Source organism: Cordyceps javanica, chromosome 4 (genome assembly GCF_051103115.1).
Source record: "Cordyceps javanica chromosome 4, complete sequence".
NCBI classification, from domain to species: domain Eukaryota; kingdom Fungi; phylum Ascomycota; class Sordariomycetes; order Hypocreales; family Cordycipitaceae; genus Cordyceps; species Cordyceps javanica.
Window position 1 is genome coordinate 1,846,520 of NC_139298.1, and position 18,094 is coordinate 1,864,613.

The 18,094-nt window shown below is 52.5% G+C and overlaps 6 protein-coding genes across 6 annotated transcripts; 5 read left to right on the forward strand and 1 right to left on the reverse strand.

The window, feature by feature from the left end:
* Positions 1 to 1,515: 1,515 nt before the first annotated feature.
* V2A60_006455 (cell wall mannoprotein 1 family protein) lies at positions 1,516 to 2,235 on the forward strand (the record flags this gene model as incomplete). Its single annotated transcript, XM_083257749.1, has 1 exon — positions 1,516 to 2,235. One exon carries the CDS (start codon positions 1,516 to 1,518, stop codon positions 2,233 to 2,235), a length of 720 nt encoding a protein of 239 aa, XP_083113875.1.
* A 1,395-nt stretch (positions 2,236 to 3,630) lies between these two features.
* On the forward strand, positions 3,631 to 5,268 carry V2A60_006456 (major facilitator superfamily domain-containing protein; the record flags this gene model as incomplete). Its single annotated transcript, XM_083257750.1, has 2 exons — positions 3,631 to 3,846; positions 3,931 to 5,268. 2 exons carry the CDS (start codon positions 3,631 to 3,633, stop codon positions 5,266 to 5,268), a joined length of 1,554 nt encoding a protein of 517 aa, XP_083113876.1.
* Positions 5,269 to 5,852: 584 nt separating this feature from the next.
* V2A60_006457 (GTPase domain-containing protein) lies at positions 5,853 to 7,263 on the reverse strand (the record flags this gene model as incomplete). The annotated part of the gene is made up of 2 exons (XM_083257751.1): positions 5,853 to 6,982; positions 7,071 to 7,263. 2 exons carry the CDS (start codon positions 7,261 to 7,263, stop codon positions 5,853 to 5,855), a joined length of 1,323 nt encoding a protein of 440 aa, XP_083113877.1.
* A 1,348-nt stretch (positions 7,264 to 8,611) lies between these two features.
* Positions 8,612 to 11,728, forward strand: V2A60_006458 (uncharacterized protein; the record flags this gene model as incomplete). Its single annotated transcript, XM_083257752.1, has 6 exons — positions 8,612 to 9,037; positions 9,095 to 9,195; positions 9,250 to 9,353; positions 9,406 to 9,625; positions 11,385 to 11,488; positions 11,547 to 11,728. 6 exons carry the CDS (start codon positions 8,612 to 8,614, stop codon positions 11,726 to 11,728), a joined length of 1,137 nt encoding a protein of 378 aa, XP_083113878.1.
* Positions 11,729 to 14,455: 2,727 nt separating this feature from the next.
* Positions 14,456 to 16,090, forward strand: V2A60_006459 (uncharacterized protein; the record flags this gene model as incomplete). The annotated part of the gene is made up of 3 exons (XM_083257753.1): positions 14,456 to 15,241; positions 15,295 to 15,376; positions 15,432 to 16,090. 3 exons carry the CDS (start codon positions 14,456 to 14,458, stop codon positions 16,088 to 16,090), a joined length of 1,527 nt encoding a protein of 508 aa, XP_083113879.1.
* Positions 16,091 to 17,174: 1,084 nt separating this feature from the next.
* Positions 17,175 to 17,828, forward strand: V2A60_006460 (uncharacterized protein; the record flags this gene model as incomplete). Its single annotated transcript, XM_083257754.1, has 1 exon — positions 17,175 to 17,828. One exon carries the CDS (start codon positions 17,175 to 17,177, stop codon positions 17,826 to 17,828), a length of 654 nt encoding a protein of 217 aa, XP_083113880.1.
* Positions 17,829 to 18,094: the final 266 nt, after the last annotated feature.

The following is an 18,094-nucleotide window of genomic DNA, read 5'->3' on the forward strand; positions in this document are numbered from 1 at the left end:
TATATTAAAATGATACTGAAAGCAGAATGAAACTAGATTGAAGTAAAACCCACGGCGAGATTAATCAAAGCACGATTTTCTGGTATACTTGGGATATCTACATGCTTGACGGTCATGATTTAAAACATCAGCGTCTCTCCGCGGCAACCGTCTCGGCAGACTCAGGAATCCTCTCTTGGGCTGTCGGGTAGCTTTGAGATGCCTTTCCACGGCCTTCTAGACCGACGTCTAGCTTGCGAGATTCGATCGAGTCTTGCTTGCCAGCATCACCGTTTGCCGGCGTGCTCAGGCGCGACTGAGTCGGCGTTTTTGGAAGCAGACATGCTTTGTTGTGATTGGTTTTTTTTTTTGCAATTCCGGAAAAGTGATTTTTGAAAAGGTGGAATAATCTTAATTTATTCAAAAAGCTTTACGAAGCTCTTTGCAGACTTTATATATATAGTGACTGCTGTCAACCGCTGGTCCACTTGTATGGCCAACGACGACGGAGCTGTAAAGTGAAAATGAATGTCCACTCCTCAAATAGACAGCTTGGTGATTGGCAGTCCCCAGTAAATTGCTACTTGTCTGACATTAGAATCTTGTCATTCCAGTTGACAACCTCAGCGCTCGTCTGTCCGGCGGTCAGTGGGATTCAGGGCGGTCATCTTTCGGAGAACATGGTGGAGGCCTAGCGTTTTCGAAAAGAAGCACTCTTAGTAACTTAGTTTACCGAGTTAGATTTAATCTCCAGCCTGGGTGAGTGGCGCGGCTTTATGACCCAGCCACAGCCCCTGCAGAACGCATAACTAATAAACAAGTAATAATAATGCTGCGATACCCCGGGTTCCACCCCACGGTCGGTTCATCACTTTCCCGTCTGGCACACCACCACCTTGACCACGAGGAGAAGGCGTTCAAGATCCATTACCGGTGGTGAAAGATGATGCATCTATGATCATAGAAGCCCCTTGTACTGTGGGGAAGCCACTGGCACTTCTTCTATCGCAGGTGTTGCTGGCAGGGTGAAAGACGCCATCCGGCATCACGGTCTACTTATCACTGGCAAAAGTTTCCGGTTATAGACGTGAAAAACTTTGTCAAGCCTCGGCCGAGGAGACAGCTGAAGAACAGAGCCGCGGGAACGCCGGCGACGGGGCTGGTGCATCGAAAAACGTGTGGGGAAGAAATCTCCGACAAACTTCAACATCAATCCCGTCAAAAGCTGGTGGATAGTCTTGCAAGAATCCAAAACAGTGACCAGACAAACAGACAACTTGTACTTGAATAACGATTTACCAATTATCCATTCTTCTATTTGTAAAAAACGGTCAACTTCTTGACGTCATCGCTGCCTATATCATCAGGCTCCCTAGCTTAGCTTCTGCTTCTTCTAGTTTAAGTTTGAAGCTAGTGGCTGTGCCTCGTCCAGCTCGATTGCGACGCGCAAGCCTCTTTCCTTTTCTTTCTTTCTTTCATTCTTTCCTCCCTTTCTTCTTTCTTTCCTTTACCAGAAAGAACACACAAGAGACAGTCATGAAGTACGCAGCCATCCTCAGTCTCGGCCTCGCCGCCACCGCCGCCGCCTCGGCCTCAATCGTCGAGCGCGACGCCGCGCCGTACAAGAAGGTGGTGGAATCCATCACCACGGCCGTCGACAACCTCGACTCTGCCGTGCAAAAGTACTCGGGCGACAAGCAGCCCGTCATCGACGCGTCCGACGCCCTCGTCAAGGCCCTCGACGACGGCAAGACGACCATTGACGGCCTCGGCAGCCTCAGCGCCGGCGACGCGGGCCCGCTGGCGGGCGACCTCGGCACGCTCAGCGCCAAGAGCCAGACCCTCACCGACGACCTCAAGGGCAAGCGCGGCGACGTGGAGAGGGCGGGCGAGTGCGACTCGGTGCGCAAGGCGCTCGGCGACATCAACACCAGCGCGCAGGCCCTCGTCGACACCGCCGTCGGCAAGATCCCCAAGGGCCTCCAGTCTCTCGCGCAGGGCTTCGTGTCGCAGTTTACGGACGGCTTCAAGGAGACGCAGGATTACTTTTCAACGTCAAACTGCCAGAACGGCGGCGGCGGCGGCAATGCGACGTCGTCCTCCACCAGCTCCGGGGGAAGCAAGACGTCGGGCTCGACAAGCTCCCCGACTAATTCCCAAGCGGCCGCAACCCCCAGCGGCTCCGGCGCTGCTTCTCTACTAGCTCCTGTATGGCCCTTGGGGGCGGCCTTGGCCCTGCTTGCTGTGTACTTTTAGTGTCATGATTTCATAGCCGGTTGTACAGGTTGGACATAGAGTTGCGGTCGCTAGGTGTGGTGTTGGATTGCTTGTGAGGCCTGGCGGCGCTGAATTAGAAATACGAAGACGCATAGGCTTTATCTCACTTCCACTACAGAGTACTCCAACAAGATATTGACTGTGACTGTTTGTCAAGTGAACCAGCAAGGGTCCGCAGCTCGGAGCCACTTCTGAGTTCAAGAGAGACTTAAAAGCCAAAGAGGTAAGGCGCACCGTCGAAGAGGCTTAGAAGTAGCCTGGTAACTTGATGCAGTAGCTGATATGAGTACTATCAACCTTTCCCATTAGATGGCTCTGTTGATGCGAACAAAAAAAGAAGCCAAGAGCCTGTTCGCAGCCTGCAACCACATACGGTCACGCAACGCTTCAGATGCTACTCTTTACCCAACACGAGCTCTGCATTTGTTAAAAAAACAATTTGAAACCCCGATTTATTCAAGAAAGATAACATTCTGAGACCAGAATTTGAACCTATAGCTATTTTGTCTAGCAGATTCCACTAAAATCAGTCGGTGTTGGAGTCACGGCGTGTGGAGCTAATCTTTTTGTATGCCCTCTTTTTCTCCCCCCCAACGACCAAGTTTCTGCTGTCCTTTTCAAAACCACTAGAGATTAAAAGCTCCAGTGTTTTCCGGAGTGAAGGAAGTGGACATATGGAGTCTGGGAAAGTGATCGGAAGCCGCCTTGCATAAGTTGTCTTGCAGCAAGTTGGCGCCAAGCAGCCATCCACGCTGAAGATCACTACGAAACACGCGCTTTTATATCCTGACAGGCCAAGACAAGGCTTCAATTTAACGATAGTCTTCTTGTCACTGCTGAACAGGGCGGAGCTCATTTGTTCCCAATTTTGTTCGGACAATGTAGCAATATTGCCGTCCTTGGATCCACCAACAGACTCTGACGAACCCGACAGCCTAAATACGGGTTTATTAGAACGACCCATCTCGAACCTAGATCATCACTTCCTATAAAACCCCGACAAGTTCGTATTTCCGAGACAGCACGCTCGAAAGAACGCTCAAAAGGCACCACGAATCCACGTGGGTTTTTCTTTAAATTCGCATCTGTTCAAAATTTGCATCCATATCAGGTGAACGCATCCCTGCTTATTCCCACAAAACCACGCGAGATGGTGGGATACCCAACCCAGTCCCGAGTCTGCTCTACAAGGGTCTCGGCTTGGCAACAAACTGCCGTACTTATCTTTTCAATCAGATCAGATAAGGAAAGGAAAGGAAAAAAACCTTGAAGCATGCATTTCCTGGGGCTATAAGCACTTGTCGCATCCTCTCTCTTCCACCCTTCCACACTAGGACCTCATCCTCTTTCAAACTGTCGTGTCTTCTGCCCACGATGAAGACCGAGACCAAGGTGCAGGCAGATGTTGTTGTCCCCGTCGACAGCGACCATGAACAGCAGGCGGGAGACGGCGCGCCGGCGGCGCCGGCTCAAGAGACGGTCATCCCACTCCGCGTCAAGCTCATCGCGATCGTTCTCGTGAGTCTCATCGGATTCGGCTCGCACTGGAGCAGCGGCGTCACGGGAGCCATGAAGAGCACGATCAAAAAGGTAAAACCCTAAACCTTATAGAAACCACCATGCGGACACTTGAAATTCGCCTTGTACATTACGTACTGATGTGCTCATTTCCAGAAACTGCACATCAACAATGCCCAGTATGCAGTCCTCGAAGCTAGCGAGGACTTCATGAAGACCGCCCTCATCCTCGTCAGCGGCCTGGTCACCGATCGCGTCGGCGGCGCGAATGCTCTCCTCTACGGCAACGCCGTCTACTCCCTCGGCGCCGTCCTCATCGCCGCCGCCGCCACCGTCCGCAGCTACAGGTTCATGATTGGCGGCGTCGTCGTCCAGGCCCTCGGCGACATCGCCACCCAGGTCGCCCAGTACAAGGTCTTCTCCTCGTGGTTCGCCCCCTCCAACGGCTTCGCCTCCACCCTCGGCCTCGAGCTCGGCCTCGGCAAGGTTGGCGGCTTCGTGGGCAAGGCCACCGCCAACGTCATCGCCAAGCGCACGGGCGACTTTTCGTGGGTGTACTGGTGTGCCGTCTTCATGAACCTCTTCACCAACGCCGCGACCGTGGTGTTTTGGTGGTTCACGCGCTGGAGCCACCGCACCTACGCGCCGTCCGCCGATCCTGCCACGGGGGAGGCCCTGACGGAGAGCAACAAGAGGTTTGAATGGGGCAAGATGCTGCGCCTTCCGTGGTCCTTTTGGCTCGTGGCGGCGTTTACGCTCTTTCAGACCTCGACGGCGTCGGTGTTTACGCAGAACGCCACAGAGCTGGCGCAGCAGCGTTTCAACGTCACGGCGGTCAAGGCCGGCTGGTACTCGGCCATGTCGCAGTATCTCGGCTTCTTCCTCGTCCCTGTACTCGGCGTCTTCATAGACGTCTTGGGACATCGCGTGAGCATCATGGCCGTGTGCGGCGTCAGCATGCTCGTTGCCATGGTCCTCGCGGCCTGGGGGCCAACAGTGCGTGGCACGGCGGCGAGCTTTGGCGTTTACGCATTTGCATCCTCCCTCGGGCCAACCGTCATCATCGACAGCATTCGAACGACAATGTGGTACCAAGAAGTCTTTGGATCGGGCTACGCCATCAAGAATGCCATCAACAACAGTATGAACATCATCATTCGAATCATCACGGGCGTCATCCAGGACCGTGATAACAACAGTTATGATAGAGTAGTCGTCGTCTACGTGTTCCTTTCAGTCGGCTCGGTCGCTGTGGCCCTCGTGTTACTAGTCTGGAGTCAGTTTGACGTCATTCTCGGGCGCTTGCAGTGGACAAGGAAACAGAGGCTGGCAAAGGGATACCTGATCAATCAGAGAAAGGATGAGTTTGAGCAGGATGAGAATGCAGAACGAAACCGTCGTCTCAGCCTGTGCTGCTTTGGGGCGACAATTGCGCTCATTCTGGGAGCTTGGGTAGCGTACTTTTGGGGCGTGGCAACTGGCAACAACCGCTGAGGCTATGAACATTTCGTGGCCACCGTCAATCAGTTTGCATAGAAAGTCTTCAGTTCGCGCCAATGGCGACAAATATTGTTGAGGCGTTGATGTATGTACCCTGCTGGGTGCTGCATCCCGTGTGACTATTCTTAGCTATTGCAAAAGCGCCAACAGAGAATTGACTTGGGAGGCCAGACCTATCCTGGCAAAAGCCAGTACAGCTATAATGGCCGAATCAAAGTTGACTGTCAAAAACTATCGACTTTATATACCCAGTGTGAAAAAATAGGCATGTCAACAATGCAGGGTAAAACAGTACACAGATAATGGATGAGGCTGGATCGTCTTCTATATGAATAAGCTGTTTAAAGTATGGATTACTATGCAGATATGTCCCAAAGTCAGAAGAATATTAATAACAGATAGGTCTTCGGCTAGAATTGGTCAGGGTTTCCAGTCTCTCTCAACTTCCAGAGATGCCCAGTCCTCCAGCCTATGGGCTTGATGACGCAAAGATCCAATCACATTATCGTACAAACGAGAGCACCAGCACCAGCAGCTGCAGCTACGGCGGGTCTTGCGTTAATATCTCTAGTGAAGATTCATGATCGGGTAATGTATGTGAGCAGCTTACCTGTAGCCACAGACGCTACACCGGATGCGAGGCTGTTTGCTCCGCCATAAACGATATTCTGGGTTTGTCCACGCAGCTTTTTGAGAGCCTTGGCAGCGGCTTTGGTCTCTTGGCGGAGCTCAGAAATTATTTGTTCGTACCCTTCGGCTTCAGAGGCTGCCCGATACTGCTCGCGGCCGTCCCGACGCCGCCGAGTCGCGTCCTCGCGTTTTCTATCGATGTACTCCTCCATATCTCTGAGCTCTTGCTCCTTGTATTTCAGTTGCCTGGAAAATTGTCTCTCCAGGTTTTCGATCCTCGCCCGCCATAGTCTCTGCTCGTCTTCATGTATATCCCTCATGTTCTTGACTAGGGCCTGCTGGTCTGTCCTGTACCTATGGAGGTCCGCCATGAGAACTGAATTGAGATCTTGCTGCGCTCTCCTGTGGGATGCGTCGGCGTGATACTGTGAGCTCCTCATCTGCTCCTTCAGCTCCCTCAATTGACGCTCGTGGTCGCGGCGGGCGTCGTCAAGCCTGGAATTGACTATCTCACCTGCCGTCGTGTGAAAGATGGCCAAATTTTGGTCCACAAGCTCCAACTGCAACTGAAGAACGGGTGTACCGTAGATGTCAGACTGCCGAAGCAAACGTTCTACAATATGGTGCGCTGAGACGGTTCCTCCGTGGTAGTGACCTGATTCGACTTGGCTATGGCGGACCATTGTTGCACCTCGCCTCACGAGGTCTCCGTAGAATTCTGCGTTATACTTGAGCTCTGCCTCCCGATCTCGACACATCGCGTACTCGGCCCGGGATGGCGTGAACGGCCACTTGGTGGTAGCAATTGTCAAGTTTCTATATGAACGGAAGCCGCAGATAGCCCTGATCATATCAATAGCCCGTTTCCCGGAGTGCGACATGCGATTTTCACATATTGAATGCAGAACAATGACACCGTGAATACGTACCCCGTTCGCGTACGAAGCGCCGAGATAGGTAGCAAGCGTCTGAAGGACTTCGGCATCCGGGCGATCAGTGTCATTGAATCCAGGAGTGTCAATCATATAGACGCAACGACCATCTTGCATGGAATCGAACACCTTGACTGAGCCAGTGCCTGTAGCTTCAGGGTTAGAACATCATATGTAGTGGCGTAACAACATTTTATAAGCCGATGGCAACCATAATCAGATGAATAAACTCACAGGAGTAGAGCCCATGACCGATCACTACCCTCTTGTTTGTATATTCGGATATGAAGGTGCTCTTTCCGGAGCCAGTCGTGCCCATGACGAGGATGAACCTGTCATCTCTCCTCGGTTTCCTAGCACCTAGAAACGCCAAAACCTGCTCTCCACTGGCTTCCCACTCAGCAGCAGAGATTCCAATGCTCGCCATGATAGCCGGTGGGTTAAGAAAGTCGCTTGACGCCTAGCAAGCACGGGATAACGTGAAATAGGTCTGCTGGCTTCGTATCTCGCACACCTGTGGAAAATGTAAATCAAGAATATATATCGACTTATCCCCACTTTGTGATTTCGATTGAGAAGCTGGCTTGAAATAGAAATTCGCCATGGTGTGTTTGAACCCCTTCTCTCACGGCCAGCCCTGGTCTCTTCCGGCAGCCGCATTTCGGATATGGCTCGTTCTGCTGCATCCATCTGAGTTCCCTTACCCCGCACCTGAGCAAACGGTCTAGAACTGTCGCATTTGGGTGTCAATACATGGATTCAGGCGAGGGCTTCCAAGGTATTGGGCATGAATACATGCTCACCTTCGTGCACATGATATCGCACCGAACGATGTCCTATGTGCTTGCCACATCAGCCGGTGCGACCATCACGAAGTAAGCATTCCCTAGTACACAATATTTATCGCCGTTTAGTGATATAACAGAATGTTTGCCTCCAGTCCGTCGAGTATTTTTTTAATTTGCTGTGTCAGAAGCTCCCACTGATCTCAAAGATAGGTGCCTCCTTGCCTCATCGATCTCGGGTAGAAGGACAAGGTTCAACGATATCAAGCGCATCAAGCTTTCGCAATGGTAGACAGCCCAGGTCAGTAAATGATTGGCCGCGTAGCACCATTTACTATGTGGCAGCATCCTAACAGGGAGAAAGGCCAAACGATGTGTTCATAGCAGTAATGGGTATCACTGGTGCTGGTAAGAGCTCTTTCATCGCGACCTGCTCTGGTAAAACAGTTCGGATTGGTAATACTCTTCAGGCATGTGAGTTATGGAGCCCTTGTAGGCTGGAGGCAATGTTAACAGCTAATATGATGGTCAGGCACATCTCGGGTTGATGTCTTCGCATATGAGATAAGTCGTGACCGTACTATATATCTCATCGATACTCCGGGGTTTGATGACACGAATAAAAAAGATACACAGGTTCTCACCGAGATCGCTACATGGCTCGGGGACTCTTATCGAAGCAAGATTTTGTTGCACGGCATCATATATCTCCATCGTATAACTGATGTTCGAATGTCGGGGTCAGCGAAGAGAAACCTTCTCATGTTCAAACAGCTGTGTGGTGAAAACTATTTTAAGAAAGTGATCCTCGTGACAACCATGTGGGACAAGGTTTCGGGCTCCGTTGGCGCAGATAGGGAGCGTGAGTTGAAAGAAACTTCTGATTTCTGGGGAAGTATGATAAGCAAGGGTAGCATCTGTTGTCGCTACTATAATGATAGAGCATCTGGGAAAGAGATAATTCTCAGGCTTGCCAACCATGGCCGCCCAATGGCAACAGAACTTCAGAGGGAACTTGTTGACGAGAGCCGAGAACTCGGCCGGACATCGGCTGGAAAGGAGATTGAGGGCGAGATACGCAGAGAGCGGAAAGAGCGGGCTGCAGAGAAGCGGTATATTGAGAGGTGCATTGAAGAGGCGAAGCAGCAGCATGACCGTGCGACTGAGCAGTTAATGCGCGAAGAGCGCGACAAGCACAAGAGAGAGATGAAGAAGCTGGAGAGAAAAAGCGAAGCGCTACAAGCCACGATGGAGGGTCTCCTCGCGCAACGCGATATGCAGGAGTTCGAAATGAAGAAAGAGATGAAGCGGCAGCGACAAGCTTATAAAGATGACCTGAGCCGCTTAGAGAAGAAGCAGCGGGAGCTAGAGCGGCAAACTGCCGCTTTGAAGAGCCACCAAGCACATAGTAAAGAGGTACGCAATTCCGTGAGTGAGAAACGACAGCCAGCTGAACAGGTCCACGTCTTGCAGGCTGTGCAACAAATGTCAAATGCCAATGCGGCATATCCCAAGTATTCACTCGCCATATTCGGGACGAATTACGCATTTACCGGACAAGATAGAGTCATGAGGTAGGCATTCTGAACCTATGCCATGCCAGATGAGAATCTGACAGTCCTGCACAGTGGCGGCCATTATCCAGCCGCTAGGATGGGCTCTGGCTCCCTCGATGCCTGCACGTACGGAGATGGCGGGCACTGGGTCGCACGCTACACGGACAAGCGATGGTGTAAGCATACAACGCCACGCCAGTCGGTGCAAGCTGACAATCGGGCAAACAGTCCAGTCGGTCAACTTGGCGCAGTACTACCCGGACTTGGCCGTAACCATCGAGGTCAAGGGATTGAGCAATCTCGAGCTCTGCGTCCTGGGTCCTGCTGGGCAACAATTTGCGCGATGGCTGGACGGATCAGTCTGCTTCAACGCGTCGGGCGAGGTCATGGCCAAGATCATAGAGCATGGCAGGAGTATACAGGCCTTGGCTTTTGGATATCAGGGATCGTACCTTCTTTCCTACGGACCGGGGGGCGACGGAAGCAGACTGAGCCACTGTTTCAATCTGACAGATTACCGTTTTCTTTCCGACTGGCTTACTGGAAAGCAAGAATCGATAAGCATCGTTGTGAGTAAGTATACCGACCGGTTACCGTCTTAAAGTCTCACAGAGTCACAGGCCATCGCACTCGATCATCAAGTCCCGGGGAATTGCGCCATTGTCTATTATTACAACAACACAAAGACTGAATTTCATTGTCGCTGGTACTGGTCAGACACTCATATCCATACAAATATGTGCATCTGGTGGCATTCGGAATGCGAAGCATAACGGACGCCGTGCCACTCAGACCATCAACGCTTGAAAGGCGTTTTTTTTTTTTCCGATGGGCTCCGCGGCCCATTCTGGTTGACTCGCTCTCTAATATTCTGCCTCTCGGGCAGAGAGGAACGCAGAGACTAGGAGTCGAATGGAACTACTAAATAATATGTGAGCGACGTATGTATACAGACTACGTTAGCCATCAAACAAGTCTTTCTCGAGTCCTCTCAGGCCACAAATTATTAGGTAAATGCTGCATTTTTGGTTGCTCATGATTAGCACAAACAGTAAATAAGTAGAAGATTTGCTTCAATAAGAGAGAAAAGTAATGCAAACCACGTTAACAGCTATGTTGTTAGCCTTGGTAGGAGGCATGTGTCCTGTAGGTTATCGCGAGGCCCTCGTCACATTGTGGCCTCTTTTTACTACCCAAAGGCAGCTCGATGGGGCGCCTCAGCCTCCTCAAAGCTCGAGGCTGCCTGTCAGGTTTCCGACGTGCCACTGAAAGTCTTGGATTGTTTTAGAAAGGAAAGGCTATTATCAAGACGCGAGTTTTACGAAATTTCGGTCAAGTTTGCCTTTTGTCGGTGTCCAATCAAAGTCCGAACGTCCACATGCAAGAGAAATTCACAGAAGAAAAGGATTCTCCTAAACTACATGCCGCACCCAGTTACTACTGAAACAGGTGCTCATCTGGATTAGGGATATATTTTGTCCCATCTTGATCGGTGCCGTGGGCACATCGCATTCTCCTTCACAGCCGTATCATCAAATACAAAAGATTGACCAAGAAGGGAAGGATTAGCGACCGGCCTCGGAAACAACGGCTTCTCAAATCACACGATCATTCGCTCCATGGCAAATTAGCAGCTCAGCGTCAGTATTTGGTGCCGGATGCGCCGCCACAGGTCGGCCTCTCCCATACATCAACTGAGAGAGGCTGGGTCGAATTTGAAGAACCGGTACTAAGCCAACACTCCAACACCCATTCCCCAGGCCCCCAAAAAGCAAGAATCAGGAATCCTTCGGCTTCAGTACTCGAGGATGCAGGTCTCTCTATATGCAGCCACCTACGCGAAATGGCCTTACTCATCGTCGTGCAGCTATCGCAACCTCTACAGAGAGACGAGCTAACTGAATGTAGGCAGGTGGCATGCGCTCACGGGCCGTCGCAACCATGTTTCTATATGAATTGAAGCTATCAATAAGCATTTTTGTTGCTACTACATATATTCTGGGCATGTGTAAGCTCCTTGCATCCCGTGCCGCGCGTGCCGTCTCTGGGGGTCTTGAGGCTTGCGCGACTGACGGAGTTGCATCCGTGGCTGCTCCAGACTTCTATAAAAGGGGCAGCATCTCCCTGTCTCGAATACTTTCAACATCACTAAAAATTATCCTCTCTGATTTTCAATAATCATCTTTCATCTCTGACACCATGTTCAGATCGACGCTCGTCACGCTTGCCGCAGTCATGTTGACCGGCTTCGCCACTGCCAAAGACTGCACCCCCGGTCTCAATTATTGTGGCCATACTCTCTACGCAAAAGGTGCGTCTGTTTTGTATCATGGAGTACTTACCTTTGAAACTGACAGAGTCTACCTCAGGAAACTACGACTTCATCATCCAGCAGTGTCTTGCTGACAATGGAGTCGCAGACGACTCCAGCACCAGGAACCAGGCGTTGTTCCGCTGCCGTGGTGACCCTTATGGATATGTTCAGTATCTCGAGTACTGCGGCCGAGGTTGTGTTGATGCAGGAACTGGCCAGAATGACTATTGCTCCTAGAGCTGCCGGAATTTTACTTTCGAAGTGTCACGGAGGTCTGCTGTGAGCAGGCTATTGGGCCAACTACAAGAGCTTCTTCCTGTACAATGGCAATAAATACATGCGATACGTTTGTCTGAAAGAGATTTTTCGATAGAAAGTTTCGTTTCTCCATGTCGTTTCGGAGACAGCATGGGCAAGGATACCTGCGCTGCACCGTAAATAAACCAGCCAGCAAGTTGTGTCGTGTAGCTAATATTCAGAAAGTTCATCGTTTAAGCCTATAATAACCAGCTTTTTGAGGACGGCACTGACTGCATATGCCTGGAGTTCGAGCCTTGGACGGCCGTAGGATGGTTACCATTATGACGCAAACGTGATATGGTCTCTTTCGGTGGTATGAGAAGTGTCATGAGCTACGCCTGAGGGGAGTTTCGTAAGGTATTTGTATCCGCACATGGGTCTCTTGATACGTGGAGACAAATCTAGAGGCAAAATGCCACTCATAAATGTTTAATAATGTCTTTGGGGGCGTGTAGTAGTATTAAAGCAACCCCTCCTCTGCTCGCAGCCAGTTCGAGGCATGGACGACGTTTGGATGTATCGGCCTGGCGCTACATGGCTGTCCAAGTCTGGCCGAGAGCCAGAAGCTAGAACCAGCAAAACTGGGATGCGACTTTTATGAAGAAGATTTGTTTCCTTTAACGATCAGAAGCCTTCAAAAGAGGCCATCCGAATGCCATGTCAGGAAGTGGCTACTTAGTAGACGAGCAACAGCGTTGGCCACTTTGTCACCCAATCTTGCTACTTACAGACTTGCTTTTTTCGCGCCGGCTTGCCACGCGTATGTATGCGTGTCGTAGACTTTGGTCCCTAGTCAAAGAAATCGTTATAGTTGGCCGAGTTTCCATTTTATTCGCCACATATAGGTTCCGGCATGCCAGATGCGGTTTCGGAAGCCCCTCCGGGCCGCTGTGCCTGCCGATTGGGGCCTGATGGTACGAGGTTGGGCAACGTTTTCGAGACGGAGATTGGGCCAAGTCGCATCAAAGCGGCGCGCCCGTGTTTGCCTGAGCAAGACTGCAGGGCAACGTGCGCAAGGCGAGATGCGATCTGTCGCTGGCAGGGCAAAGGCTTGGTGCCTTGTTTCACGACATGTCAGGTGTAATATAGGGTTGGGGGCCGACAAGTCTGGAGCCCTTCTCCACCGAGCACTGGGCGGCGACAGTTGGGTAGCATGTAGTGATCAGTACCACTGTGGTTTAGTCGTTTCAGGACCTTGGCAAGGCCCCTGGTTGGCATGATTGTTCCCCTCCAAAGTATGGAGTTTTTCTTGTTTTTTTCTTCTTCTATTGTCTTGTTCGTGCCCAACGGTTCGTAGCGCAAATGACGGCCCAACGGTGAGGCCGAGGTTTGGCGGGAGTGAGACTGTAGAAAGAAGAGGAGGAAAAAAAAAAAATTAAAGCCGCATAGCCATCAAGGGGCAAAGGACGAGGCCAGCCCTTGGATCCGACGCATATTAAGAAAAAAACCAAGGCCAGGCGACATTGGCAAGGGACCAGTCAAGTCACGAGTATGGGTGAGGTGTGTGCATGGTGGAGGGGCACGAGGGCTGCAAGTGCGAGTTGCAGGGAAAGGCGTTGGAAGATGCAGATGGGCTGATGGCTGATGATGAGCGGTTTAGTAGCATGGAAGAGTGCAACCCAACGTGCCAAGATGGGGACCAGATGTGAGTAGAAGATGTGGGAAGAAGCAGACATCTGTGAAATCTGCTCGGTAATCCGTACAGTACCAAGGTGATGTAGGTATGAGGGGAGATGGCCCCGTATCAAAGTGTGGCTAGTGCATGATGACGTCCTTTATTAGTATCAGTACAGGGAGGCAGAGACTTATACAAGTACCTTTCAACCTTTTATAGGTGCGTGGGAACTCCGGAGCTCGACCTACTAAGTGAGAGGTCAGTGGTCAAGCGGCTAGTGGGCCCAAGTACCTTTTGCTTCAGGGCAACAAAGACTCGAGAGCGACAGACCGCTAATTTGGGCAGATGAGCTGGATATAGACTGGAAAATGGCATACACTTGCTTTTATTACCTACCAGTGGTATCAGTAAAACCCACCTTTTGCGTCGCGGCACTTTCCCGGTTTCTCGACAGTCTTGTCACAATCTAGTCATGGTAGGTGGGCTCTTTGGCTTCAGTGGCTTCGGTGGACTTGATCAATGCCCAGCTCCAGACAGGCACACAGGCTCTGCCTACCAGGTACTCAGTAGGCTGCCAGGCGCAGCGCCACAGCCCAGAGTGCGGGCGGGGCTCGCGCACTGCCACTCTTCACGTCATCCATCTGCTTCCTGACCTGTGCCCTCCTTGCCTCTCCTCTCGGACACACCCGCCGTCCACACCAGCTGGCCCTCACTTTTGACTACATCTTTCACGAGCCCACGCTATTCATCTTTCAATCCCCCTCCACCTCCCCCCCTTTTTTTTTTCATCTTAGTTCCTTGTTCTTCTTCCCTTTTCAACGGCTCTATCCGTACCCGTGCTTTGTCTAGTGCCGACAGCCAACCGCCTCACTTATATACTGCCACCACCGCCGCCCCCTCCCCGTTTGCTTCAAGGTACTTGATCTACTTTTACCCCTCCAAAGACCTGGAAAAACAAGCCCCCCCTCCTGCCTGCTCACACTCTCGGTCCAGGCCTCGCAGCGACCTGCTATTCTTTTCCAGGCAAAAGAAGAAAAAAAGCGCCCACAATGAGCCGCGGCGACCGCTACGAGCAGGACCGCTTCTATTACGAGCGTGACCGCGATTATGAGCGTGATCGCGACCGCGGGGGATACACCCGCGACCGAGTCGTCGAGGACGACCGCCACTACATGCGGGGTGGCCGAGGCGGCGAGGTAGATGAGCGCGACCGCTTTTACGAGCGCGACGTCGACTACGACCGCCGCCGCCCGCCCTACGAGGAACCCCGCTACGCCGACCAAATGGCCCGCGACTTTGAGCGCCAGGTCGCTCTCGACGATAGAGAGCGCGAGTACCGCCGCCCAAGGAGTGACATCTTTGACCGGCGTCCAGAACCAGGCCCTCTCGTCCGGCAACCCTCGCCCCCGACCGCCAGGTCTCGCTACGATTATGACGAGCGCGATGCCTATCGCGATCCCTATCGTGAGCCTATCCGCGAGCCCCTCCGTGAGCCTATCCGCGAACCCTTCCGTGAGCCTATTCGTGAGCCCATCCGCGATCCATATCGCGACGAATTTTATCCTCCCCCTCCTCCCCGCTCTGAGCGCCTCGATCATGTCCACGAGGTGGTCCGCGAGCACATCGTCGACCGTGCCCGCAGTCCGGCAGGCTCCCGGGTCAGCCGCAGCCATCACAGCCACTCCAGGTCGCGCAGCAGAAGTTCTTCCAGCCACAGCCGCAAGGCACCAAGCAGCGTACGCGCAGAGTACCCAAAGAAGGGCAAGACTCGCATTCCCGCTCGTCTCGTTTCGACCAAGGTCATTATTGACCTCGGATATCCCTACGTTGAGGAGGTATTTCGAAATCCTTGCCAGCACGACTACGCTACAAGTGCTAACCGATCCAGGGTACCACAATTATTATTCAGAAGGCCCTAGGCCAGGAACACATTGATGAGCTGCTTAGACTGAGCGAGGAATACACAAAAAGTGAGTACCAAGCGCCTCTTCCCCGCCTCAACCTCAACCATGCTAACAGTAGCAGCCGAGGTAGAAATTAAGGTGCCAGCGCCCCCAAAGTCAACCGCTGGTGAGATTGTTGAGGAGCGCCGTGAAGAGCGCCACAGCCCGCATCATGACGAGGTCAAGCAAGAGGTCATCATTACTCCTGCGCCTCCTCCACAGCCAATCTATATCCAGGCTCCCGCTCCGCCCGCTCCTCCTCCTCCTGCGCCCGCTCCTCCTCCTCCTGCTCCCGCTCCTGTGTCCAACGCGCCAGTCATCATCGACGCTCACCCACGCTCCCCTAGCCGTGCTGCGGTCGAGGTTATTGACAAGACGGTTATTCGCGAGGATTACCCACGTTACCTCAAGGGCGACTACGACGAGGAAACTCTGGTGGTCGGTCCTCTTGTCAGATCTCGCTCCCGCTCCCGCTCCCGCGCACGATCTGATATTCGTGCCGAAATCCGCGCTCTTGAGCAAGAGTACGAGGACTCCCGAAGACACCGCCACCACCATCACCACCGCCATCACTCCCGTGATGAGGAAGAATACGACATCATTCGCACCGAGCGCATGGAAGATGGTCAACTGGTGGTATACGAAGAACGCGTTGATCGCATCACCAGCCACCCGAAGCCGATGAGAATCGAGAAGGACAAGAAAGGTAGGATCACCCTTAGCCTGCCTGCCTACAGATAGACTCGGATCTACGATACAGCGTCCGAAATACATTTTTTCTCTTTTTTTCCATCAGCCTTTCTTCTTTGTCATCGGACCGGCCGCTGACTTTGGTTATCTTCCAGGACCGCGCCCTGGCCTGCTGCGCGCCATGTTGACCAGTCTCACTTGAGATATACAACGTTGCAACGATATGAATAATTGGATAGACACAGGGTGTATAGGAATGGAATTGTGTACAGGACTGGAACCGGATAACCTATAGCTACTGTTTGGTATTTGTTGAATATTTGTTTCTTTTTGGATACCTGGGGTTTTTTGTTTCAACTGCAGATTTTGGAATGACTTATGAATCGCAACATCATTACCTTTCATCTCACGATTGTATTATCAAAGGGGGGTCTCATGGCGCCGCGGGTTTGAAAGTCATTTAGCAACATATAAATACTGAGCTTTGCGCAGGAACACGTAACCCTTGTCTGCATGATGCGTTTTGACTTTGGCAGAGCATGTTGCCTCAGACTTCCTAATATGGAAGGTCCTTGGCGTCGAGACGATGGGCCCATGCATGATGATCGGCGGTTCTTGGGACGATGACGAAGCGACTCCAACTTTTCTCGTGAAGCGAGCCACCATCATGGACAGATAGCTTTCATATGTATCAGTTCAGAGCCTAAATGAAAGGAAAGAACATGAAAGCGACAAGCGGGGTTTCCCTTAACGCTCGCCCGTGCCAGTTTGGCGTCACGCTGTGGAAAGCACGCCGGACTGAGTGGTAAGTCGGCGAGTGACAACTACTTTGGATCTGGTAAGGTTAGTAGTCACCACTTCTCACTAATATAGCCTCCCCTTCCCCGCCGAAACAAGTTGCTGAAACAGCTAATAGCTACTGCTATTTCGGGCAACTAGTCCGGAGCATAAATAAGCTTGTCGAGAAGCTCCCTTTTTCGCCACGACGGCGGCCCCGACGTAATTTCTTCGCCCCTTATTCAGATTGTTGTTTGCTGCTTACTACTACATTCTTCATCTTTGCTTCTACACTACAAAGTCCTTCCCGTCGTAGACTCGACGGGCTGCTGCAAACTCTTTCCCCCCCGATACCCAAATGCCCGCTCAGAACCTCCAACATCTCCTTCGCCTCACCGTCGGCATCGTCGCCGTTCTGACCTTGCTCGTCTACTTTTCCCCCGACGCCGTGCCCGCCCTCGCCAGCATGGCCACCACCAGCGGCAGTAGCGGCGGCCCTTCCGCCGACCCCATCCCGCAGCTCGCCGTCACGCTGGCGCCGGTGCCCGGCGCCGACCCGCCCGCGCTGCGCGCCACCATCACCAACAACAACCCCTTCCCCGTCTCCTTCCTCGACTACGACTCGCCGGTGGACGAGCTCGCCGTGCCGCTCGGCCTGGTGGAGCTCACGCCCGCCGAGGGCGGCTCGCCGGTCGCGCTCGACGGCCGCCTCCTGGCGAACCGCCCGTGGCCGCCCCGCGCCGACTTCGTGGTCGAGGTGCCCGCCGGCGGCGGCACCGTCGTCTCCGGGGACATTGCCCTGCGGCCGGCCGACGTGCCCTACGGGAAGCTGGGGGACGCCTTCTCCGTGCGGATGAAGGGCCCGTGGCGCGCAGTCTTTGCCATGCCCAGGAGCCAGGTCACGGACGAGCTGTTGGAGCACATACCCGAGGGGGCCAGGACGTACCAGGGCACGTTTGAGTCGGATCGCATCGTGATGAATGTGGACTCGGCAAAGTTGGACCTCAAATGAATCGATAATGTAGACAGAACTTTCAGGGCAACTTGTACATACCAAACAGAAACAGGCGTCGAATGTACTGAATGTTGTTGCATATACATTGTGTAGCTGCGCAGGCTATTGTTCTACTGAGCTTGGAGTTTTCCTTTTGGGCTCACAAGTATCTTTGCGCCTTGATTGTTGACACTGTCCATGTATAGGGTAGGCAGATTAGTTTCAGCCAAACAGTGGCATTCCCCCACCTTGAAAAATCGCCCGTTATTCCCGAACTAACAGCC